Raw genomic sequence first — 27,301 nt, 5'->3', positions numbered from 1 at the left:
CAGGTTTATGTTTTATGTTTAGGACCTGCAATACAAACAGAGGGCATACACAATTTAAACTGGGGTGTGATGTCGGGAACCGGTTGACGCTGAGCAGAGGAAAGGCAGCGCCGATTCACGAGCAGATTGTCCTGTTTCTGACCTGTGGAGCGCCTGAAGTGGCTGGTGGCAAATGGAATCAAAGCGGCCGCGGTCGCTTTGATGTTCTTGTCTTGTCTTGCTTTGTGGGAGGGGTAGGGGGAGTGAATTCCTGTGCACGCGCCTGGCTCACATAAACTGTACGCGTTCCGCAGTGGGTAGACTTTTTAGGGCTCCTTACTATAAATCTCGCCTACCATCCCTTCGGGATGGAATAGACAAGACCTGAAAAGGAAGGAATAATGAAGTAAAAAAAAAAATGAAGTGTAAGACTTCACGTTTACATTTACTTCGTATTTAGGATGCAGTAAATGTAAATGTGAAGTCTTACACTTCAGTTTTTTTTTCTTTTACTTACAAGGTCCCAAAGGCGAGACCTCTTGGCAATGCCAATGCTTGTTGTTTTAGTGGACCAACATGCAAAGTGCACACTTGACGATTGAATCGCCACGGCAAAAGCTATTAATAACGCCTGGGGAGCAACGGCGGGTGCTACCTCATTGCGGAGATGCCGAAGAGATGAGCCCAGGAGTGCAGCATTGCAATCGGTTTTACCCGAGGATTATTTTTAACAGCTCTCGCCAACTAATTTCCATAATTCGCATTTCTTTAAGAACGGTAAAGTTTGCAAACACAATCAACGACATCAGAGTTCTGCACTCCATGAGAGGTTCACTAAAACAACAAGCCTAGTGAAGTGCTTGTGCTGGCATCCACGAGAGCGACGCGCAGGCCATCTGTTTTCAATTAGCACGAGCGCCGCTGCTCGTACGAGAGGTTCACTAACACAATAAGCCTAGTGAAGCCCTTGAGCTTGTGCTGGCATTCGCGAGCAGCGGGGCGCAGGCCATCTATTTTCAATTAGCAAGCGCGACGCTGCTCGCTCCCGCAAGGTGGATGCCAGCACAAGCACGAGTGCTTGAAAAGAGGTGACCGATTTCTGAAGGTCATCTCCTAAAGCAGCGCATGCGCGCTGCCTAGGCGAGACCTAAAAACACTAGGGGGCTGGAAAGGAAATATGAGATGAACCTGGTAGAAATTAAAGATTTGATCACAGAATATAATGAGACTGCTGATCAAGAAATAAAACATATGTCTAGGCGCTGGGTAGTCAGATCATATAGGGAGGACACGGGAGACCCAGCCGCTGTCTGGCCTCCAAGATTAGTATGCCACGTACACAAGCCTACATCACTAAACTGGACCAATTAGATGGAACAAAATGCTATAGCTTCCCTGAAATACATTATACAGCCCGCATGGGGCAGCTACTAGAGAAGAGACAATGGTATACCTGGACGAGCTTGCACTCGTTTGGTTGTCCTCCGGACAACGTATTTGGTTAAACCAATTACCGCAGATGAAGTGAGGGAGACCATACAATCATTGCCCACTGACATGGCGTCAAGAAGCGAAGGACTACTTAGTTAATTTTACAAAGCCTTCTCTGACCTGCAAACACCACAATTGCAGGAAATGTATGCAGAAGCTTATGACAAACTGCTCCCCACAATTTTACGGGAGCCCTTGGTAATAACGAGATGTGAATCCTATAGACCGTTATCACTCCTAAAGATAGACACGAGGATACTTGCTAAAATAATAGCGACCAGGATGCGGCCAATTTTGCCAGCGCTTGTGCTCCTGGATCAATCGGGATTCCTCCCAGAACTATCAACTATGCACAACCTAAAAACAATATTCGCTGTAAGACACCAATTGGATCAGGATATTAAAGCTGCAGCTGTGCTGTTAGAAGCAGCTAAGGCTTTCGATTCTATAAAATGGAGCTCTAAGTTTGATGTGCTGCACGGTATGGGCATGCCACAAGCATTTACACAATAGATATGCTGATTGTACACTAATCCGGTTGCAAGAATACAGGTTAACAACACTCATTCGTCTCTAATACCGATATATAGAGGAACTCTGTAAAGCTTCCCAATTTCCCCCATGCTATTTGCGCTTGCATTAGAGCCCTTAGCATGCAGAGTGCCGCAGAAACATGCAGACGCAGTACTAAGATTTAGGCAGCGGCCATTGGCTATAGAACTATATGCAGACGATATGGTGCTGTATGTCCGAAACCCAGAAGAATGGTTAAGCCCCTTGATAAGGGAGTTTGTCAAATATGAAATGCTCTACCGGTCTTAGCACAAATTAGGAAAAATAATCTATATTTCCCCTAACAGATAGCATAATGCCAGCGACCTGAACTTTCCGCAGGAATGGAGCGTTGAACCATTTAAGTACCTGGGTGTGTGGATTCACAAAGACCCTGAAATAATACTCAAGGAGAACTACAGCCGAGCACTATCGACTATGGAGGACGAGGTGGCCCGATGGATAAAATTGCCGTTGACACTAGCAGAAAGGGTGGCAGTTATAAAGAGGATAGTGATCCCATAATTTCTTTATCTGTTCACCAACGTTCCCCTCAACCTGACTAAAGCATTCTTTACTGCACTACGCTCCAACCTGATCAGATTGGTTTGGGTGGGTAAACAACCCCGCTGTAGCTGGGAGGTACTTTCTGGACCATATGCACAAGGGGGTTCGGGGCCCCGGACCTATATCTATACTACCTTTGCACGCAGGCACACTTTGCACACTACTAGCACTCCTCCTCCTCCCCCATACAGCGGTAGTAGGAGACGGTGTACACCCCACACCACTCACAGCGCTATTGCCAAAAATGCACCAACCACACCCCAGAAGGGAATATAGCAAAACCGACAGAACGGTTAAGGTCTAGCAGGAAATGGCAACATGTGAAGAGAAAATACCACTATTTGCCCCTGCATTGCCATTGGTACCCCACCCTAGCATATCAGTCGCACAGAAACCTAAAGCGCTATCCCTCCTGGCAGACATAGGTGTTGTCACTATGAAAGATGCAGAACTGGACGGTACATTTATCGCCCTGGAAACTGTCTACGCACAAAAATAGTACTCCTATACTGACATTTACATACCACAGACTGAAAAAAGCCCTTAGAACCGTAAATTCACTACACCCAGCAGCACCGCAGATACTGAAATCGTTACAAGTAATGCTTGACAGATCATCTCGCACGAAACTGGTCACCTAATTATATAATGCAATGTAGGTAGAGACAGCCCCACAATGTAGCAGAAGTATAGAGAGGTGGAATAGAGTACTTGACACCCAATCACAAGGAAAGATTGGGAATATTGCTGCGCACTAACCGGTAACCTGACAGCTAACTACAACCTACGAATCATCCATTTTAAATATATATAACAGCTATACTACACTCCAGTGCAGTTGCATAGATATGGGCCGAGGGACTCAGCTACATGTAAAAGATGTAACACATTAGACGCGGACTTTATGCATCTAGCGTGGTATTGCTAGAAGGTACAGGATTACTGGGTGCAGGTAACTAAGGCACTTTTGGATAGGACAATGGAGGTGGTGGCTTGCACCCTGCAATTATGCCTGCAGGGTCTTGTTGCTGGGCTGCAACCACAGAATCCGAGACTAGTGGCGATTGCACTCCTTCTGGAAAAAAATTAAGTAGCTCAAAACTGGGGCAGTAGAAGAGCACCACAGCTTACACAATGGTTAAAATATACAACATACTGTAAAGATCAGTTGACTCAACATACAGAGAAACTCCCAACGGCGCCTATGCCCAAAGACATATGGGCATCCTATACAGCATATCTATTGGTAAACTAACGAGAGGACCCAGCAGACATGTCTCCTAATGACTGACTTAAGTGTGTTATTTCCTCCCTACTGGTCCGTGCGGGGTGACATGATGTATGTAAACCAAACCCTGTATGTATACCAACACCCTGTAGATGAGATATGTATACAGTATGAATAATGTTATTGTACCTTTTGTTTGTATTATATAACTGAGAAATTGAATTAAAAATAAATAAAGAAATACAGGCAACATAAGAGGTACAGGCAACATAAGAGGTACAGGAGAGGAGGAGGAGTAGAAGAGAGGAAAGGAGTAGTTTCTGTCCTGTAACTCCAGTTCTGTAGTAGGGGTATCTCTGTTATAGTCATAATCTAGTGAATAGTCCCGCCCATGTGCGTGGACCCCGGAGCAATCAAAAATAATCTCTTACAGTGTCAAAAAATGCAGAAAAGCATAGACACTTAAGAGAGAATTTAAAGACAGATAATGCAGCCTAAAAGGCTACACTGTCCAGTACTTCAACTAGAAATTCCACCATAAAATCCACAAAACAGCAAAAAGCCTGTACAGATTTCCCTTGCTTTAACAGCAAACTCCCTCAGGAATGATAGAGAAAAGAACCTGGACAGACAAGCCCCATAGGCTGCCATTATGTGGCTCCGAACAGGATACTGTGCCTTTAAGAGAATCTTCCAGAACCTTCTCCCAGTATCCCAGAATGCATAGCAGGTCCAACTTACTTTCAGTTCTTTTTGAAGGCGTAACACGCCAGACCTGTAGCATTCCTTAAAGGAATATGTCTCTCTCCACCGGGGAGGAGGGCGGGCGCTTATGACCATAACAGAGATACCCCTACTACAGAACTGGAGTTACAGGACAGAAACTACTCCTTCTGTAGTAGGGGATCTCTGTGTATAGTCATAATCTAGTGAATAGAATGGCAAGCCCATCCCCACACCAAAGCGGCGGTGGAGAAAAGAGAATCAACACCACTATTGTGCGAACAGATTTCGCAGCGAAGCCTGTCCAACCTGAGCATCCGCCCTAGCATCAGAGTCCAGGCAGTAATGCTTAGCAAAGGTATGGACCGACTTCCAAGAGGCCGCCTTGCAGATTTCTGCAATCGGAACATTACGGAGCAATGCTGTCGTAGCAGTCTTGCCCCTGGTGGAATGAGCCTTAGGCTTACCTCCTAAGGTCTTATTAGCTTTTTGGTAACACAATTGTATGCAGGACACAATCCACCGCGAGATGGACTGTTTAGAGGTAGCAAGACCCGTCCTGACTAATCCATAATTGATGAACAATTGGGTCTGACCTACGAATATCCTTGGTTTTATCCAGATAAAATTTCAACACCCTCCTAACATCCAGGGAATGCAAAGACCTTTCCGCTGGAGAGGAAGGATTCTGAAAGAACGTAGGTAAAGTTATAGTCTGGTTGATATGAAAATCAGAAACAACCTTGGGAAGAAACTTAGGGTGAGTACGCATAACAACCTTAGCAGCATGAAATACAGTATAAGGTTCTTGGCAACACAACGCCTCAATTTCACTCACCCTGCGGGCCGATGTAATGGCCACGAGGAACGCCGCCTTCCAGGACAGGTGCTGCAACAAAGCCTTATGAATAGGTTCAAAAGGCTCCTTCATCAATCTGGACAGCACCACATTCAAGTCCCATGAAGGCGAAGGAAGCCTGACAGGAGGGAACACTTTCTTCAAGCCTTCCGAAAAATCCTTGATCACAGGGATCTGGAAGAAGGAAGTCTGTGAAGGGCATTTCCTGTAGGCAGTCAAAGCAGCTAGATGAACCTTAATGGAATGGACATTAAGGCCAGACTGCACCAGATGTAGCAGATATGGAAGGATGACATCTTCCTTGCATGTCGTAGGGTCATAGTTCTTAGACTTGCACCAGATGCAAAACCTCTTCCACTTGTAAGCATAAGAAGTCCGAGTGGAAGGTCGCTTAGCCTCCTTCAGTATGTCCATACAATCCTCTGGGAGATTCAAATGGCCATATTGCACTATTTCAGGAGCCATGCCGCCAAACTCAAAGACGAGAGGTTGGGGTGCACCATCCGCCCCCCGAACTTCGTGAGAAGGTCCGGCCTGCACGGCAGCTTCATGTGAGGAAGGAGAGACCGGTGAAGCAGGTCCGTGAACCACCACTGTCTGGGCCATTCCGGGGCAATCAGAATCATCTTCGCCCTGGATTGGGAGAGCTTGATGAGAACCGCTGGAATCAGGGGAATGGGTGGAAAAGCGTACAGAAAGCTGTTCGACCAGTTGATCCATAACGCGTTCCCCAGCATCCCCGGCTGGTAGTACCTGGAGGCGAAGTCTCGGCATTTGCTGTTTTCGGCGGTGGCGAACAGATCGATGTCTGGAGTGCCCCACCTTGCGAAGACTTCTCCTAGTACTTCGTCGTTTATGACCCACTCGTGGTTTTCCTGAATCAGTCTGCTCAGCTCGTCTGCCTGAACATTCTGCACACCTGGCAGATGAGTGGCCGTTATCGAGAGTCCTCGAGCCAGAAGCCAATGCCAGATCGCCTGCGCCTCCTGAGACAGAGTGCGTGATCTCGAGCCCCCCTGCTTGTTGAGGTAATACATCGTGGTGTATTGTCCGTCTGTACAAGCAGAGAGTTGGTCCGGAAGGACGGTTGAAAAGCCTTCAGCGCCAAGTGTACAGCCCTAAGTTCCAGGAAATTGATGTGGTACGTGGATTCCGACGGGGACCACGTCCCTTGAATCTGCAGGTCTCCGGAGTGCGCTCCCCAACCCAGGAGAGAAGCATCCGTCACGATAGTCTGAGCGGGAATGTCCTTGTGGAAGGGAACCCCTCTGAGGAGATTCTCCGCTGAACACCACCACTTCAGAGACTGAAGAGCATGTAGAGACAGTCGTATCTTGTCGTCCCAAGATCCTCTCCTCTGGTCCCACTGATCTTCCAAGCACTCCTGCAGCGGTCTCATGTGCAGCCGCGCATGCGGTGTCAGGAAGATGCAAGAGGCCATCGATCCCAGCAGAGAAGACACCGTCCTCACTGTCGTGGATGGAGTGGACATGAGAGCCTGAGCCTTCCGAAGGAGTGATAAACGTCGCTCTTCCGAAGGAGACACGCTTGCTGACAGCGTATCGATGGAGGCTCCCAAGTACTGGATGCACTGGACCGGAGTCGGGACAGACTTGGACATGTTGATGTGCAACCCCAGCTTGTTCAAGAGAACGCACGTCTTCTGGAAGTGTGCTTGAGCTTCCGAGAAGGAGGAGGCCTTGATCAACCAATCGTCCAGGTACGGGTAGACAAACACCTTGTTCTTCCTCAGGTGTGCCGCTACCACTGCCATGCACTTCGAGAACGTCCGGGGCGCAGACTTCAGCCCGAACGGAAGTACCGTGTACTGATAGTGATTGGTGCCGACTTGAAATCGCAGGAACTTCCTGTGTTTGTGTGCAATGGGCACATGGAAGTACGCATCCTGTAGGTCTATGGCGCAAAGCCAGTCTCCCCGCTGCAGCTGAGGATAAATCTGATGCAACGACAGCATGCGAAACTTTTCTCTGCGAATCCATTTGTTTGCCTGTCGCAAGTCCAGAATGGGCCTGAACTCGTTCTTGTCCTTCTTGCGGACCAGAAAGAACCGGGAGTACAGACCTCTTCCTCTTTGAGACAGAGGTACATCTTCTATCGCCCTTTTCCTTAGAAGGATGTCGGCCTCAGCCTGGAGCTTGCGCAGTTGAAACTGCGAGCTGACCGGAGGAATCGATGGAGGAGGGCTGATGAACCGAAGACTGTATCCATTGCAAACAATATTCAGCACCCACTTGTCCTGAGTAATTTTTCTCCACTCTGCCAGACTCTGCCAGAAAAAATTGAACGCTTCCCCCCACCGGAGCGGGTAACGGACGAAGGGGAAGTAACCGCTCAGGGTCGAGACCCAGCCGGGCCCTTGTTCGCGGTAGAGGACTGCTGTCCACCTCTACCCCTCTGACGTTTCTGGAAGGGTCTTCTGTATTGCTGCTGTTGTTGCTGCTGCTGTTGCCCAGAAGACTGTCCCCTTCCTCTACCCTGCAACCCGAACCGTCGTTGGAACTGGCGGTAGGGTTTCTTTTCTTTGGGCTTCTCCAAGCCCACAGCCGTCAGGGTTTCAGCCTCGGCCTTCATCCTGGCCATTTCGTCATCTGCGTGTTTCCCGAAGAGGGTGTCGCCGGAAAACGGTAGATTTGCCACTCGTTGTTGCGCTTCAGGCTTGAGCGACGTCAGCCGGAGCCAAGCATGGCGTCTCTGATTGATACCGTGGCAGTATCCATGCGCGGCCAGCAGGGAGATATCCGCCGCGGCACTGATGGCCTGGTTCGAAACCAGCATCCCTTCCTGGACGATCTCCATGAAGTCCTCTTTCCTGTCGCGCGGGACAAGGTCCGCAAACTGTTCCATGGAATCCCACAGTGCACGGTCGTATCGCCCCAACAACGCCGAGTCACTGGAGGCCTTCATCGTCGTGGAAGACGTCCCACACGCCTTCTGTCCAGCTGAGTCAATCCAGCGACTCTCCTTATCCGGAGGCACAGTGGAGGACGGGGAGGTAGCATGTAGTTTACGAGCCGCCGTCACAATCACCGAATCAGGCACTGGGTCCTTCCTTAAGAAGGCCGGGTCCGACTCTGGAGCCCTGTACTTCTTGAAAAGCCTGGAGGGAGCAGCTTTCACCACCGCCGGCGTAAGGAAGAGCTGTTCCACAGGCTCAACCAGTCCTGGCACCAAAGGCAGTAGGGGGCGAGACAGGTGCTTCGTGTGCAAAGTCTCGAAGATCACAGAAGTTGTGGGCGTAGGGGCCGTCACCTTGATCCCCAACTTCGCCGCCCCTCTCAGGAGAACCTCCTGGAACGTGCCAATGTCATCTATCGGAGACACCCTCGTCTCCGGTGAATCCGACAATGTAGGTGAATATGAACGGGTCCCAGAAGCCGAACGGGACCTGGACCTATGCCTCCTATGGCGATGTCTGGATCTCGAGGAGGAACCGTGTCCACTCCTAGATCTGTCTCTCCTCCCGGAGCGTGACCTCGATCTCCTGGGCCTGGGACGCTCCGCCGGCTTCCCCGGGTCGGACGTCTTGGGCTTAGGAGGAACCTTCGACTTAGGAGTCTTCTTCGGAGGTGTCGGAAGTCTGGGCATCGACACCGATCTCGGTGGAACCGGAGGAGGAGCACCCGGCACCGGGGCCTGCGGTCCTGACGGAAGAGCAGGTAGAGGAGGCAATGGAGGAGGGGTCGAAGCCCTCGGAGGAGGACCTCTAGGCAAAGGAGGAGGAGGAGGCGGTGTAACAGTCTTCTTCGGGGTATACACCTCTGAGTACGCCGTTCCCGGCGAGCCACCATCCTGTCCTGACTGAGGGGAGCCCCCCACAGTCCTCGGCCTGTCCTTACGACCCCGTGACGTCGAAGACCGGTGTTCAGACGTCGACCGTGGTCCCTTCGACGTCGAGCGGCCCTTCTGCGTCGACCTTTTCACACGCCTCGGCGTCGACCGGCTTCTCTGCCTCGACGTCGACCCCGACCAGATGGACGAACCTCTAAACCTCGATGACGGGCGCTGACGCCTCGACGGCGACCTCGACCGCCTCGACGACGACCTCTTCGATCGCCTCGATGACGACCTCTTCGATCGCCTCGACGTCGACCTCTTCGATCGCCTCGACGTCGACTTCTTCAGCGCCGGAGACCTCTTCCGCCTCGACGGCGACCTCGCCGTCCTCGACGGCGGCCTCGACGACGAGGATCCCCTCAACGACGACGATGTCCTCGCCCTTGACGGCGAATGGCGGTGTCGCCTCGACGGCGAGCGCCGGGCCCTCCGATGCCGTCCACTCGACGCCGACGACGAAGAAATCGACACCGGGTTCGACGGCGGCCTGTGTAAGTCCCTCGACGTCGACGGGCGACGTTTTCTCAACCCAGAGCCCTGGGGAGACCGGGAACTGGCCATGGACCTTCCTCTCGACGTCGTGGTCAGAGCAACCGACCCAGACGGAGACCTTGGACGTTTGCTGGACTTCCTGCCCCTGGGGAGCCCCCCAGAGGCCTCAGCATGGGCAGTAGAAGCCCCTCCAGACCCACCTTGAGCCTTCAGTCTTCTTTCTTCAAGTCCCTGAAGTCTGATCTTCCTCCTGTCCTTCAGGGTCCTGCCAGAGAAGCCTCTACAGATCACACACTCCTCTGGGATGTGGGAAGAGGGAAGGCAGAGGATACACACCTCATGGGGGTCTGACTTGGCCTTCTTCCTGGAGCACTCCGGGCATTTGTCAAATAATGCAGGCATTATGGACAACAAAAGAGTGCAGAAAACCAAGAAGAAAGTCACCAAAGTACTTTAAAAGTACACAAAATCGAATTTAGTGAAAAAACACCAACAAAACCCTTGAAAACGGAGAGCTCAATGCTCCAGGGTCCTGCTTGCAGGAGCCGGAAAAAAGAACTGAAAGTAAGTTGGACCTGCTATGCATTCTGGGATACTGGGAGAAGGTTCTGGAAGATTCTCTTAAAGGCACAGTATCCTGTTCTGAGACACATAATGGCAGCCTATGGGGCTTGTCTGTCCAGGTTCTTCTCTCTATCATTCCTGAGGGAGTTTGCTGTTAAAGCAAGGGAAATCTGTACAGGCTTTTTGCTGTTTTGTGGATTTTATGGTGGAATTTCGAGTTGAAGTACTGGACAGTGTAGCCTTTTAGGCTGCATTATCTGTCTTTAAATTCTCTCTTAAGTGTCTATGCTTTTCTGCATTTTTTGACACTGTAAGAGATTATTTTTGATTGCTCCGGGGTCCACGCACATGGGCGGGACTATTCACTAGATTATGACTATACACAGAGATCCCCTACTACAGAAGGGGGACAACGAGCAGGAGGCAGGTGAGATGTCGCTCGGTTGTGTCTCATAGGCCTTTTGGAAGTTGGAAGGACCGGTGGGTTGATGGCCTCCTCAAAAGACAACTTCCTTTTATGAGTAACAGAGTACTTTGGCACCTGTGGAGGTTCTGCCAGGATCAGATCAGTGCCTGGCTGGATCTGCTACTGCTGAGCACCCAAATGTTCATGCAGCCGCTTGAGGATTGTCTGAAATCTACAGAAGCTGCAGAGGAGGCAGCGGTTGAAAAGGGTCTTGATGGGACTTCAGATGGCCACCCACCAGAGGGTGTTGAACTATCGCAGTGCTGAATGGTAAAGGTCTGTAAGTCTCGGAGCCATACTCACCCTCGGCACCAAGTGTTTTGATGCAATCTGCTTTGGCTCTGAAATGTTCCGCTCCACCCTTATCGAGCCAGAGGGTGGGTATAGGATGCATCTTTGAATCTGGTCCAAAGCGACAGACAAGTCTCTGTGCTTTGTGGAGAGGATCGGCGCCGTGTGTGGAACGGGTGTTGGGTCCATCTTGAAATGGTGGGGACAGCAATGATTGGAAGGCAGTGGCGCATAAGAAGCCTCATGGGCGGCACAGGAGCTTGGGGCTGATGCCTCCAAGTGGTGAGTCCAGGGATCATCATTACTTACTGTGAACTTATGTTGCTGCTGGGCCGAATCACAGGTTTGAATCACTATGGTTGGCTCAGTATTTAATCTTTTAATGGACAATGAAATGAATACCATTTAACCTGGGTAACAATAACACTTATTTACAGGGCTAGGAAAGGGAAAAAATATTGATCAATCACTACATATAAACACAGATGAGTATAATAAAATACAAAAAAGGAAATCCCAAATTGAAGCAACCCCATTTACAAAATGCTTTAGAAAAGATATAAAACAATTACTTGTTTGCTGATCCAGCACTTACTTCCTCAGCAGTATCCTTCTCTATGCGCACTATTTTATTCTCCCAGTAGATACGCTGGGATTCCAGTTGGCTAGTTAATAAATAGGAGTACTACAGAAACACAAAGAAAATAGAATATACATTAGGAAAGAGGTAAAAAAGACAAATGAGAACAAACAGTTCTTTTCAGGTTACTGCTACCTTTGTGTAACGTAAAGTTACATGCCACAAAACGTACCACAAAATAAAGTACACGTAAAGCACCTTGGTGTTAAACTTACTCATTATCAATGGTGTAGGAGGCAAAAACTATTTGCAGAATCCTCCTTTACATACAGAAATTAAGCAATGCCGGCAAAAATGATCAGACAAATTGCAATAATACGGCCAGGAAGAGAATATTATTACTGAGATCAGCTGGGAGTAGAAGTGTAAATCCTAATAAATTATCCTTTAGAAACTAACCAAGTGTAAAAAAAACCCCCACAAAATAACATGATTATGCACCAAATGCTATGGTTTTAAGTACAGACTGTTACCAGCCATGCAGCTCTAACAGCAGATTGAAAGTTATTGTAACTGAGAGTAGCTGAACAAAAAGGTGGCATTCAAGCCTTGGAATTGCTGAGTTTCAGCTTCGTCTAAGTGTAAGGAAGCAGCATGAATTAAAAAATGTTTTTCAAATATGTTTTTATTGTTTCCAAAACACAACAATACAATCATCATCAGGATATATAGGCAAGCAGGTACTCACGCAATGAGAATACGACATGGTCGCGCCCAAGAGCAGGTGACATAGCTTTGACCAACATATATTGTGTTTCACTCCGCGTTACCTTAGCAGCAGATGTCAACAAGATCTTAGAAAACAAATATATTAGTAGCAACCAAGTGGCGTTGAGGATAATGTGAATGACTCTCTTGCCAGACCCTTGCTATTACTAGACGAACTCCCTTCCCTCCCTCTTATCCCTCCCCCTTCCTCGACGTATCACACATAATCAATAATTATGCCAACAGTAAGGTGCGTCACGAGTGAGTACAATGAAGGTATACTGCATCTATCAACAGTGAATTCACTCAGCGTCAGAGGCAGATGTAATCAGAGAGACAACGGGTACATACATCAAATCATCGTATATAGAGCGATCAGATCTGAACAGTCGGGTAAACAGTGACAGGGTCATCATCCTGATCGGTGTCTGGGATTTTGAGCAAGACTACTCAATTTTACCAAGCCCTTGATGCCTCTAGATCTTTCTCACTATTTGACCATTTAGCTAGCTGTAATCTAACGGTTCCCTCACATTCCGCCCACTTACGGAGGTCAGTCTTCCATCTCTGAACGCTTGGGCCCTTCTTTGATTTCCAATGGGCTGTAATGTCTCTTCTCGCCAAGAGAAGGCCCAAGTCCAAAAATGTGCTAGTAATCTTGTTCTTGGATGTATGGGGGAACCAGTGCAGCAGGCAAAGGCCTATAGTGGATTCTACATCTCTATCTGATTTCCCGCAGTCGTGTAATAACCTCTTCCCAATAGGTCCCAAGCTGGTAGCAATCCAACTCATGTGACAAAAATCTGCACCCTCCGTGTTGCATCGGGGGCACACTGACGAATTTGCGTCGAAATATTTATTAATTTTGGCGGGGGTAAGGTACGCCCTGTGTAGTATGTAGAAATGCACCAGTTGGAGGCGGGCATTTCTAGTACTTTTCCATGCCCGTTCAACTAGCTCAGCCCATGCTTTCTCAGGAATCTCTTCGCCTAAATGCTCCTCCCATTTTTGCTGTGGTGTCAGTAATGGAGTCAGTGTCTCATGTGTCATACACTGATAAAGACAGATGACTGCTTTAAAGGTTCCTGCTGCTAGCACTACGTACTAGCAGGCCAGTGAAGTTTGAGGTTCACTCAGTCCCTCTCTCCAATGCTTTTGAATGGCCGCAGTGAGCGCCGAATGGAGCAAGAAGTCCCTGCTATGCACCAAAGGGAAGCAAGGTATCATCCTCATATAAATTCCCCAATGTAATCAGACCCTTCTCCGCCCAGTTGGTCAGCGCAGTCCAGTTACCCCCATGCGGTAGAGCAGTACACATGGCCAGGGGGATCTCAGGGGCATAGGGACTTGCGATCTGCGCTCTTCTCTGACTCATGTTCCAACAAAGCCGAAATGACCGCAATTCGTTAGAAAGTGATTAAAGCCGCAAAAGTAATTGTAAGATAATTTGGGAAAGTGTCTGCCCAGATGTCTGCCCTCCATCATATCCAGCCTGCCCTCGAAATTCCGATACTACTGCTTGTGTGAGCCATTGCAATTGGGCCGCCAAGTAATATGTCTCAATATCAGGAACCGCCAGTCCACCTCTGATTTCGGTCTCATTTGTATTTCAGTGTCACCCTCCGCCTGCCGGTAGCCTAGAAAAAAACCCGTTATCATTAATTGAAGTTGTTTAAAAATCGACGCTGGTATCCAAACAGTCAGGGTCCTGAAATAATGCAGCAGCCTGGGGAGGGTCACCATCTTAAGGAGGGCCACACTGCCGGCCACCAAAAGAGGGAGGGTTCCCCAAAACTCAAGATTGTTCTTAAGGCTTCGGATGGCTCTACCCACATTACCTTCCAGTAAATCAGTTTGGGTATGATATATTCGAGTCCCCAGGTACGTCAGGCATTGGCATTCCCATTGCATTCCGTGTGTAACTGGCGGGCCATCAGCTAGTGGGGCGGCGAGAAATAGGCAAGACTTCGCCCAATTCACTTTGAGTGCAGCGAAGGTGCCCAGGTCGCGCAGTAGATTCTTTGCTCCAACGAGGGCATCCGCGGTATTAGCTAGAAACATGAGCAGGTCATCGGCGTAAAGCGCAATATGGTGAGTCTGACCATGCACGCAAAGCCCGGGATATCGTAGTCCCATTCTGGCCTGGGCCACTAGCGGCTCCATGGCCAGGGCAAATAATAGAGGGGACAGTGGACAGCTCTGTCTCGTCCCACGGCTCACGACACAGGCGTCTGAGATCAATCCGCCCGTTTTAACCCTAGCGGTAGAATGACTGTACAATAAAGCAGTCGAAGCCACAAAAGTATCCCCCAAGCCAAAACTCTGCATGACCTGAAACAAATAGGACCATTCTAAACTGTTGAATGCCTTCTCCGTCTACCGCTAAGATAGCAGTGGATTCTCGAGTAAGTGTCAGCATCTAAGATACAAAGCAGGCGTCTCACATTGATGGCTTTTTTCCTGGTCGGAATAAATCTCGCTTGGTCCCTATGTATTAAGTGAACCATGTGTGGGAGTAATCGAGTTGCCAAGATCTGACTTAAAATCTTGTAGTCAGTGGTGAGCATAGACAGTGGGCGATATGCGGTCCTATCCGAGGACGATTACCCTGGCTTCAGCAATGGAACGATAATCGCTTCGCGAGTGGTGACGATCAGCTACCCGCTTTCTTCGCGTCATTATAAAGTGTCACTAACTTAGGAGCCAGGAGATCGATGTATGTAAGATAAAACTTAATTGGTAGTCCATCCGCCCCAGGAGTCTTTTTTCGCGCCATGTGCTTGATCGCCTCTCGTACCTTCCCAATGGCTATATCCCGACCCAACAGCTCCGCCTGTTCCCTGTCTACTGTAGGAAGATCTGCTGCAGCTATAAACTCTTTAGGGATCCCATCATGCAGTGCTACCTTGCTCTGGTAAAGATCTGTGTAATAGGCAAGAAACTGATCATTAATCCCTTGCTGGGTATAACAAACTTCCCCAGTTGAACTGCATAATTCCAATATAACTTTCCCTTGCATAGCTGGGTTGGCTAACCAAGCCAGTAACGCTCTGGATTTGTCTCGTTCTGCATGAGCGCGCTGTAGATATTTTTATAATCAAAACATCGCAGACTTTCAACCTGTGTGGTGACTGTCTCTCTCGCCTCCACTAGATCCTGCTGTCGATCAGGCTGCTCAGGCCGTGCCTGTTCCACTTCACGCAGGCGTTGGTCCGCAGTCTCTTGCAGTAGCACCCTATGCACCCCAGTCATATTGGTAATGCTGTGACCATGTAGCACAGTTTTAAAGGCATCCCATTCTACAGCAGACGATGATGCCGTGCCAGTATTCTCCAGGAAATATTGAGTGGTGCCAGTGCCCACCACCTCGAGAAAGGCCTGATCCTCTAACAGTTCTGGAATTAAGCTCAATGTCGGGATTTTAGGACGCGCATGAGCCGTGTGTATCCGCAGAAGCGGGTTATGATCTGAAAGTGTCCCGGGGAGGTATTTCGCTATGTTTGACCGCTGCATGAATATCTGGGGAATAGACTATCGCATCTAGAAGAACATGGAGCACATGTAATGCCGAGAAAAAGGAATAGTGACGAGTCCCAGATTGATTTGCTCTCCATAACTAATCCCCATCTATGCGGCCAATCCCTTCAAGCCTTAGAAATCTTGTGAATTAGTGCGTCAGGGAGGGGTTGGTGGGACCGATCAAGTGAGATGTCGGTAATAGAATTAAAGTCCCCGCCCATAATCACTGATCCTGTCAAATGTGGAGCCAGTTTCCCCGACAACTGTGCGAAAAAGACCGGCTGCTCTGTATTGGGTGCATAGATGTTACCCAGTACTACGTGCCTTCCATTTAATCATCCCACAACCATCACATATCTCCCCTCCGGGTCTGTTAGCTGTTGTGTGGGTTGAAGAGGAACCCCCGCCCTGACCCATATTAACACTCAGGCGGAGTAGGTCGTATAGAAGATCTGACCCTGCCATCTACGATGCAGGGCGAGGCCCTCTTGGCTTGCGATGTGCGTTTCCTGAAGGAAAGTTATTTGAACTCCTCTGCGCACTAAATATGCATGTATTTTGTGACGACGCACCATTGTATGCATGCCTCTGACATTCAAAGATATACATTTTAATTCAAGTAATGAACCCATGATACAACCGTGGACCGTACTCTAGTAATTCGTTTGAGGTGATACGCAGAGGCCCCATAAGCATCGCATTACAAAACAGAGAAAACCCCCAACTCTCCCACCCCAGAACAGGTACTAAAATGCTAGTCCCCATCCAAACTACCTATACACTCAATGTCCTCTAGTAGCTACAGAGGAACAAGGGGAGAAGCAGCTGCAAACCGGCACTGCCCTACAACAATAATCAAACTCAACGCCTATGCCTCAATTAGCACACATTGCCCCATGCCTGGGGGGCCTTCAGGGATTTAAGGACCCCCACCCCCCTCACCAACCCATCGTCTTAGCAGTGAAAAAGGAAACGGTTCAGTGGGGAACCAAGGAATTAAGGATAGTAGGAGGGAAGAGAAAGAGTGAGGTTAAGCGAAGAAAAAGCAGCACACCAATCAAACAATTTCATCTGCGGTGCCTGGAGTAACATGCAGTAACTTAACACTGCGATCCTGGGACATATCCGAGTCTGAGCCGTCGGATGCCTTTTCCGACCCCGTTTCTGCTCCCGACAGTAGTTTATGGCCTAGCAACAGTTCCGACAGTGATCACAGTGCTTCAGTTCTCTCTTTCTCCGTCTGGGTGGCACTAGGTGTCGCAGGGCGGTGCGACGACGCCTGGTCCTATGAATCCGTTGTTGGAGTTGCTCCCCAGTAGGAGGCGTGCGACTCTGCTCTGCGGCCAGTTTTGTAGGTTTCAATCCAGTCCCAAGCCTCCTTGGGATCTTCACAAAAGTGCGCCTTGCCATCTAGGGTAATCCGCGGTCGAGCTGGAAACATTAAGGAGTACTGGAGCCCTTCATCTTGCAAGTCCCTCTTGACCGCCAAAAAGGATGTGCAGCGTCGCTGAACTCCAGCGTGTAGTCAGGAAAGATCGACACCATGCAGTTATCCACTGTGTAGGGCCCAGATGTACGTGCTGTCTGCATCAGGAAATCCCTGTCTTTGTAATGAAGGAGTCTGGCTACCACCGGGCGAGGAGGCCTTCCCGGGGCCGGTGGTCGGGCAGGGACTCGATGGGCTTTCTCCAGGGTATAGAACTGGGTCAACCCAACTGGGGCCATTACATCACGGAGCCAGCCCTTCAGGCAGGTGATCATATGAGAGCCTTTTATCCCCTCTGGGAGACCCAGCACTCTTATGTTATTTCTTCGATTACGCCCTTCAGCATCTTCAGCTCTCTTCTCCAGTGACAGCACTCTGTGGGAGATATCCCCTAATTGGTCAGAGAGGGACCGGTGCGCTGGTGCCAAATCCGCCAGGGATGTCTCCGTCTGCCTCACCCGTTTGGCCAGTTGAAATGAAAATAAATGAAATACCAGTATTTGTAAAGCACACAGCTACCTCCGAAGTGGTGTCCTGGTGCTGAGGGCCCTCGGGAGGATTAAGCAAGCTATTGCCCAGAGTCACATGTTGCTGGGCTGACCTGCCGCCAATACCGGGGATCGAATCGTGAGCCCCAGATTCCAGTGTCAATTGCCTTGGCCGCTGCGTGACACCTCTTCCACCAGCGATACCAAGGGGGATGATGGACGGAGCTTTTGAGCAAATCAAACACTCACCCCCAGTCAACTGATCTGGGTTTAATCCATCATCATTCTTTAGCTCACTCACTCCACCACCCCAGCTCAGACATGGCCATATGCAAATCAGTCTGACCCTGTGCCTCATGGGAACAGTCCAGCCCAAGCGGCCAAGCCATGTCTTCCCTGGACCAGAAACAAGCATCCTGGGACTGGTTTCAGGTTCATAACCCTCATCAGCCAGGTTATCTTGAATCCAGTGACAGAGTGAGCAAGGGACCCATGTCTGGGCATACCCTGCCAACTCAGGGCGAACAAAGCGATACCTAAGGGGATGATGGACGGAGCGCTTGAGCAAATCAAACACTCACCCCCAGTCAACTGATCTGGGTTTAATCCATCATCATTCTTTACCTCACTCTACCACCCTAGTTCAGACATGGCCATATGCAAATCAGTCTGACCCTGTGCCTCATGGGAACAGTCCAGCCCGAACTGCCAAGCCATGTCTTCCCTGGACTGGAAACAAGCATCCTGTGACCGGTTTTGGATTTATAATCCTCATCAGCCAGGCTATCTTGAATCCAGTGGTAGAGTGAGCAAGTTAACCCAACTTTGGTATACTCTGCTCGCAGAAGTCCCAGCCCCACTGCCATGTTGGCAATGTCCTGCTGCAGTGTTTCTTTGGTGTCTTCTATAGCCTGCAAGACCTGAGCTAGCTGTTGCTGAACTACGTTATCAGCTGGCGTCTCAGGTGAGGCTGGTCGTCCGCATTCCTAAGCCAGGTCATCGTGCCCCGCCATCTTGTCGTCTTGGAGCCGAAGATTTGCACCCCGCCCAATCTGACTCCTGCAGCGCCACGGGCACTCAGGACCCCGGGTTTTCAGCCCCAGGTGCTGACCAGCAACGGCAGGGTCCAGTATGCGCCCCCGGAGCTGGGGCAACAGTGATGAGGTAGGATAAATAGTGAGGCCGGCGCGGAGCTCCGAGCTCACGCGTCCGTCGCCATCGGCTTGCAAGCCATGACCACAGCATGAATTCAATGTGCTTCAGTTTGTGCAGATGAGTGAAGTGCCATCCTCCTGATAAAAGAGCGCGGGCAAGTACCACCTTAGCAATATGGTAGCCACCTATGTCAGAGCTCAGGCAGGCAAAGGAGTTAGCAAAATTCGCTTAAGCTAGCAAAATGTGGCAGATGGAGAGAGCCCTGCCCAAAGTGCAATCACGAGAAGACACCCATGACCTCACTGTGTTCCTGAAAGGTGAATCAGCAAAGCAACCCAAGAAATGTGTACTTAATGCCTCACCTCTGCTAGAAGGGAGAGCTTGAACCATATTATGTGTTGGAGTTGCGGGGCTGCTAGTATGTTTAGGAGGCATTTGGCATTGCTGGTGATCAGGAGACAGGAAAAACAAGGACTAGGGATTGTGTAACCAAGCCTTCAGTAAACATGTATTCTCATTAACCATGTACTCCCAGATTTTTTCACTTTTTTCCAGAGTTTGTTCTAATACTACCTTCCACCTGTTGTTTATTTGGTGTCCACCTTTAAATGCTAGCTTTCTGTAAGAGGATGCCTCCTATCTCCAGAACGGTGACATACAGCTCAGCAGACCTTTTTAGGTCTCGCCTATCCCATTCCGCAAGGAATGGGTAGGGGAGAATTATAGGGTTGCATCAGGAAAGCTAAACCAGCCGGTGGATTTCCACAAGTGCATGTGATTGTGAACGCGCATCCGCCTGCTGGTGTAGCTTTCCTGATGCAACTCTAACCGTCACTTCAAAGGGATCCGCTCGCCCCCTGCTGCATGCGCTTTCCATCCAGCGCGCGAAGCGCGTCCACACCAAAGCCATCTGTTGCTTCCCCCAGCGGGCTCGGCCTCACTTACTTCTCCTCCCCCCTAATTAACATCCCTCCGGCCGTGAACCAAAGGGATCACTTATAGAAGTGATCAGGCGAGTGCAGCATAGTTAGTTGGGGTCGGCATTAAAGTGTTTTAAATCCTATCTTAATGAAGGCAGACAAACCCGCATCTACTTACTCCTAGTAATTACCTCTTTTCATGCTCTACATTGGCCAATGCTTGCTGTCCAGCCTTTTATTATTATCATGTACCGCTGCGCCGCGTTGCACACATGGGGTTCTTCTCCGCTCAGGACCACTGCCCGGTGCCCACTTTATTCAGGTTCTCTGACAATGCGTCCTGATTCACTTGCAGAATGTGTTTTTTTTTCCTCTTTCTCCCTGTCGGGATAGCAGAGGTGGGAGGAGTGACATCTCCCACACCCCCTAGGAATCACTGCACTCGAGCACGCGCAGGCCTCTGTGAAGACAAACCAGAAGCAACCACACCTCACTGTCCACTCTCTGCTACTCCCTGCTCGCCCTTTCTCCCCAGTCGGCGTCTGTATAATCATTCTTTCATTCATTGTCCGCTTTTTGTGCCTCAATGTTTCACTATTTACTTTCCACGAGACAGTCTAAAATCCGGTAAGCAGTCCAGTAGGGAAGAGGATGTGGCCGAACGGCTAGAGCAGTCGAACTTGAAGCTGGAGGACCGGTTTTGAGTCTCGGCGAGGACGCTCAACATCCTGTGATTCTGAGCAAATCCCTGTGCCCAACAACAACACAAATGAATGTGCAGCTGGTGCTTCGGGTCCAGTTCGAGCTATATAAAAGTCCATAAAAATATTAAAATTCTCTCCCTATCACCAACACACAATTCGTCCCTGCCCGTAGAGGATCTTCCGTTTCAGGGCTAATTAATCAGTGACTTTCTTAGCACGCATTTCACTCAAGCGCCAAGAGGCTGCCAGAGCCGTTAATAAACAGTGCCTACTCCTCTGCAATCAAATTTTTATAAACAGTTTTTTGCCTATTTGCCAATGTACTGTGCAAAACTGTTCCGGTTTAGTCAAATTAGTGCCGTATTGTTTTCACGTGCAAAAAGCTTAAATTAGGGCGGGGTCTTCCGGGACGCTTAACACTGTATTTAAACTTTTTTCTAGAAACATTGTACACGTTTGTTTGGCCTCCTTTTCTATTTTAAAAATTACACATAACCAATAAGGCTTATACATATACAAAGCATCCTGCCTTTAAAATGTCCTTTTGCAACCCAGCTCCTTTACAGTTCCTGCAGGAATATGCAGCACACGTCCCCCACTTGCAATAAACCTCCACCAAACGCCAAACTTTCCTACAAATGTAATCATGGCCTCGGGCGCTCCTACTAACATAAATTAACAAGTCGTTGTCACAAAGCTTCACAGGAAAGACCAGCGACGCCATATGGACAGCAGGCAGCCACAACACATCTTCCCCACTACTCTTTTCCTACCATTTGTTTCTCCCGTCAGTGATTTGTTCCTCATATGTTTCCTTCCAATCTGGCCCCATCTTTCCACACAACTTATAGCACTTTCTATAACATCCTGTGTCCTGCACCTTTTCTCTTCCCTCAAACCCCTATTTCCCCTTAAACTCTCCATTTTTTTTTAAAACAAAAACTCTCCAGTTCTCCTTGTTTGCTTGTCTGCCCTTCTGCCCTCTGTTAGAATTGCTTTTTGTGCCTTTCTGCCCGTTACTCTTTTTTTGTGCCTTTCTGCCCCTATTAGACTCGTTTTTTCCCTTGTTTTTCTGCCCTGTTAGACCCGTTTTTGTGTGCCCTTCTGCCCCTGTTAGACTCGTTTCTTGTGCCTTTCTGCCCCTGTTAGACTCGTTTTTTGTGCCTTTCTGCCCCTATTAGACTCGTTTTTTCCCTTGTTTTTCTGCCCTTCAGCCCTCTGTTAGACCTGTTTTTTGTGCATTTCTGCCCCGGTTAGACTCGTTTTTTCCCTTGTTTTTCTGCCCTTCTGCCCTCTGTTAGACTCACTTTTTGGGCCCTTCTGCCCTCTGTTAGACTCGTTATTTTCCCCTTGCAACCCCAGCATCACTCAGCGCAACCCCAGCATCACTCAGCGCAAACCCAGCATCACTCAGCGCAAACCCAGCATCACTCAGCGCAAACCCAGCATCACTCAGCGCAAACCCAGCATCACTCAGCGCAACCCCTGCATCACTCAGCGCAACCCCTGCATCACTCAGCGCAACCCCTGCATCACTCAGCGCAACCCCTGCATCACTCAGCGCAACCCCTGCATCACTCAGCGCAACCCCTGCATCACTCAGCTCAACCCCTGCATCACTCGGCGCAACCCCTGCATCACTCGGCGCAACCCCAGCATCACTCGGCGCAACCCCAGCATCACTCGGCGCAACCCCAGCATCACTCGGCGCAACCCCAGCATCACTCGGCGCAACCCCAGCATTACTCGGCGCAACCCCAGCATCACTCGGCGCAACCCCAGCATCACTCGGCGCAACCCCAGCATCACTCGGCGCAACCCCAGCATCACTCGGCGCAACCCCAGCATCACTCGGCGCAACCCCAGCATCACTCGGCGCAACCCCAGCATCACTCGGCGCAACCCCAGCATCACTCGGCGCAACCCCAGCATCACTCGGCGCAACCCCAGCATCACTCGGCGCAACCCCAGCATCACTCGGCGCAACCCCAGCATCACTCGGCGCAACCCCAGCATCACACGGCGCAACCCCAGCATCACTCGGCGCAACCCCAGCATCACACGGCGCAACTCCAGCATCACTCGGCGCAACCCCAGCATCACTCGGCGCAACCCCAGCATCACTCGGCGCAACCCCAGCATCAATCAGCACCACCACATTATCAATCAGCACCACCACAGCACCACTCAGCACCACCACAGCACCACTCTGTACCACCACATTATCACTCTGCAACACCACAGCACCACTCAGCACAAGCCCAGCACCACTCAACACCACCCAGAACCACCACAACACCACCACTGCATCACTCATAACCACCACAGCTTCACTCTAAACCACCACTGCACCACTCACCACCACCACATCATCACTCAGGGCCAACACAGCACCACTCAAAACCACCACAGCACCACTCAGCACCACCACAGCATCACTCAGGACCACCACAGCACCATGCACAACCACCACAAATTCAATCAACACCACCCAGCACCACCACAGCACCACTCACCACCACCACATTATCACTCAGAACCACCACAGTATCACTCAGCACCACCACAGCACCACTAAGCACCACACAGCATCAGTCAGCACCATCACAGCCCAACTCAGAACCACCACAAAACTACTCAGCACAACCACAGCAACACACAGCACTCCACCCTCCAACACCAACTACATCCTCCACCCTCCAAATCCACCATCAAACAACAGACTCAAAAAACAAAACCACAATCAAACTCCACCCTCCAAATACAAGTCCACCAAGTTATTTGCAAATGTTTTACCAATTACCATTATACATTACAATAACTTTTATTTAAAAATTAATTCATACATTTCATTAGAAGCCATTGTTATTTGTAATATCAATACATATAAGTCACATACAAACAACACATATTGTATTACAATTGCAAAAGGTGTCCCATTTAAAAAATTAAAACTATTGGCATTGTAAAACACAAAACTATTAATTCCTATATTTTCACTATTAAAAAACAAATAAAAATTAATATCATTTACAATACCAAAACATCAAACTTTCCTAATGCGAGACCTATTGCATTGCAAATGCTTGTTTATTAAGACATGTTCCTTAAAAATGTGCAGTAAATAAACAACAAACAGCTCCTATGCCTTAAGTAAGAAGTCTGTGGTGTGCTACAAGTTTTAAAGTGAGAACAAGATGGGAGTGCAGTGTGAACCTAAGTTGGCAGGGTATGCATAGACATGGGTCCCTTGCTCACTTTGCCACTGGATTCAAGCTAGCCTGGCTGATGAGGGGTGTTACCCTGAAACCGGTCCCACGATGCTTGTTTCTGGTCCAGGGAGGACCTCGCCTGGCAGTTCGGGCTGGACTGTTCCCATGAGGCACAGGGTCAAGACTGATTTGCATATGGCTGGGTCCAAACTGGGGTGGCGAAGTGAGCTAAAGAACAATGATGGATTCAACCCAGATCTGTGTAGATCTGAAAAGTTTCAGCACTCACGTCCATCATCTCCTTGTGTTTGCTCAGTGCAGTGTTGCAGTGTGATGCGATATCCCTCCTGTAGGAAATTACCTTTTTGGTGTGGTCACCTCATATTTTTCGTCTTTTGCTGAACCCTATAATTTTGCTGGCCTTAGACGTCTGTGCACTTTACATGCGCTAACGAGTGGTAAAGTGCATGTGCAACCTGTAAAAAGCGGTCTCTTTATATAGTATACAAAACAAAAGTATATTGTGCAAAGAGTCCAAGTATCCCTTATGAGTGGACAGGGGTTTGCTCTAGCAATCCCAAGGTGCTCTTCTATGAGGTAGTGCGGTAGTGAGGTTGAGCAGCTTTAGGTTTATCAAAGAGGAGTGTTACACATCTGCAGAATACACATACAGTCAATAAATTATGCACAAAACTCAATCAGGAGATTCACATCAATTTATGAAAATAGCATGCATCTTTATATATATGTAGGCACCAGAATCCATACGATCAGGTAAGTACATTTCAAGACAAAAATACTTCAGGTTTTTAAAAGTCAATACTTAGTGCAATTTCTAAGGGTTGTAATGTTATCGTATGGGAAGAAAAACAAATACAGCATGTAGGTAGAGTACAGCAACTTATGAGACCAATCTCCTGTACTTATGGCGAGTATAGGGCGAGGTCCAAGGCAGCACTAGGAGGTCACTACAGTGGCACTAGGGAGGACGGATGCAGTGGTGTAATACAGCGTTGGGTGCCCAATGTTAGTCTATGGGGATTGGTCTTGGGGAAAAGAGGATGCAGGTTTGGACTGGGGGCCAGTCAGGCCTCACGGCGATCGGGGATGTGGGGACACCTTCGGTCCACTTCTGCTTGGGTCAGGGGTGACGGGTGCAGCTGTGTCTTGAGGCATTGGGTTTTCGTCACTGGAGTCAGTCGCAGTTGAAGAGGCCTGCACACAGAGGCTGCAGGCCACGTAGAGTATGGAGGGTCTGGGGACCACACTGGTGCCGATGGCCCTCTTCAACTCAGGCTAGGCAGCTTAAGTGCAGTGGTGCTTTCCGGCATCAGGTCTTTGCGGTCCAGAGTCCTCACAGATAGGTCTTTGGGACCTGCAGGATGCAGGCGACCAACTCCGCTGCTTCACAGGTGTTCCTGAGTATATGGAGAAATGCTGGCAGTCCTCCCAGACTTTGGAGGATCAGCAGGTTGTACAATGAGACGACTTTGGCTCAAATGTTGTGAAATTGCGAATAGGGTTGCAAGGTTGGTGCCAAGTCCGTTGCTTCTTCTTCAGTACTTGTTTTTCTTGAATCTTTGGTCCTCATTCTTTTGGTCAGCAGGATTTGATTTCCTGGTGCCAGGAACTCCCATAAATACTAGTTAGGGGTGTTAGGGAAGTGCAGGGTAGTAGCCAATGGGCTACTTACCCTTGGGGTCACTATGCCTCCTATATGACTACTTCCTGTGGAAATTGAGCATAACCCTGTCCCAGAATTTTCAAGTCTGCCATCACAAAGATGGCATACTCTGCAATTTCCCCTACCGCCTCAAATGAAAAAGAATGAGAATTATCTACCCCAAGAGAGTCTTCATCGTCTAAATGGAAAAACCTGGAAAGGCCATATGCATTGGCATGGTCAGTCCCAGGTCTGTGCTCCACTGTAAAGTCCATTCCCTGTAGGGAGATGGTCCAACGCAACAGTTCGGGGGTTTCACCTTTCATTTGCATCTGCCATCTGAGAGGCATGGGGTCAGTTTGAACACGGAAGTGAGAGCCAATCAGGTATGGCCTCAGCTTCTTCAGAGACCAAACCACACCAAAGGCCTCCCTCTCAATGGCACTCCAGTGCTGCTCTCTGGTGAGTAATCTCCTGCTAATGAAAGCAATAGGTATGTCATGGCCAGCATAATTGGATTGGGATAGGACCACTCGTATCCCATGTTTAGAGGCATTTGTCTGCGCTAAAAACTGCCTAGAATAATCTAGAGCTTTTAGAATGGGTTGTAAGCACATTGCTTCCTTCACAGCGTCAAAAGCCTTTTGACAGCTCACTGTCCATCCAGTTCACCTTCTCTGGCATTTTCCTGGAGGTCTATTCTGTGATGGATGGCACAAGAGTACCGTACCCTTTCACAAACCTTCTGAAGCACCCAGTCAAGTCAAGAAATGCCCGGACTTGAGACTGGGTGACTGGAGCTGCCCATTCCACAATTGTCTGGATCTTGGGGTGAAAGGGCTGGCCTTGGCCTCCACCTACAAGGTGGCCCAAGTGTACAACAGATCCCTGTCCTACCTGGCACTTAATTGCCTTGATAGTGACACCTGCAATCTACAGAGCCTCAAGGACTTTACCAAGGTGGATCAGGTGATCCTGCCAAGTGGAGCTAAAGACAGCAATATCGTCTAGTTATGCTGCACTAAAGCACTCCAATCCAGCAAGGACTTTATTCACCAACCCTTGGATGGTGGCAGGGGCATTCTGTAGTCCAAAGGCATAGCAGTGAACTGATAATGCCCATCTGGGGTTGAGAATGCAAATCTCTCTTGCTCCTGGGGTCAGACCAACCTCCTAGTACCCTGATGTCAAATCAAAAGTACTGAGGAATTTTGCTGCCCCTAACCTGCCAATCAATTAATCTGTCCTAGGAATTGGGTGTGCATCTGTGGTGGACACTGCACTGATGCCTCTATCGTCCACACAAAACCGCAGCTCTCATTTTCCACCCTGGGAATTATATTTGGAGCCTAAAACAACTGGACTGGCTCTCAGGGGGTGCAATGTCTCCCAATTCCAGCATCTTGCTGACTTCAGTGTTGAGGCTCTCTTTGACATGGTCAGACTACCTATATATTTGGTTTTTGACAGGTAGGCTGTTCCCAGTGTCCACATCATGTGCACACCCGGACCAGGAGTTGAGGAGAAGAGCTCAGCATACTGATGCAGGACTTGCCTGCAGTCAGCCTGCTGTTGGCCAGAGAGGGTGCCTGAAAAGACAACTCCTTCTACTGACCCATCTTTAGGGTTGTGAGAGAGGAGGTCATGGAGAGTTTTACTTTCTTCTTCCTGATCCCCATCAGTGACCATTAGAATGACCACATCAGCCCTGTCATGATAGGGTTTAAGGAGGTTTACAT

The 27,301-nt window shown here is 49.1% G+C and overlaps 1 protein-coding gene across 1 annotated transcript in view; it reads right to left on the bottom strand.

The window, feature by feature from the left end:
- Positions 1-27,301, bottom strand: part of BRAP (BRCA1 associated protein) — a 249,679-nt gene that overhangs the window by 68,379 nt on the left and 153,999 nt on the right. The window contains exon 10 of the mRNA XM_078667442.1: positions 11,663-11,752. Within this exon, the coding sequence (XP_078523568.1) occupies positions 11,663-11,752 (90 nt within the window). The remainder of the gene's footprint in view (positions 1-11,662; positions 11,753-27,301) is intronic.

The sequence above is a fragment of the Lissotriton helveticus genome, chromosome 11 (genome assembly GCF_964261635.1).
Source record: "Lissotriton helveticus chromosome 11, aLisHel1.1, whole genome shotgun sequence".
NCBI classification, from domain to species: Eukaryota; Metazoa; Chordata; class Amphibia; order Caudata; family Salamandridae; genus Lissotriton; species Lissotriton helveticus.
The sequence above is the reverse complement of the archived record's forward strand: the minus strand, read 5'-3'. Positions and strand labels throughout refer to the sequence as shown.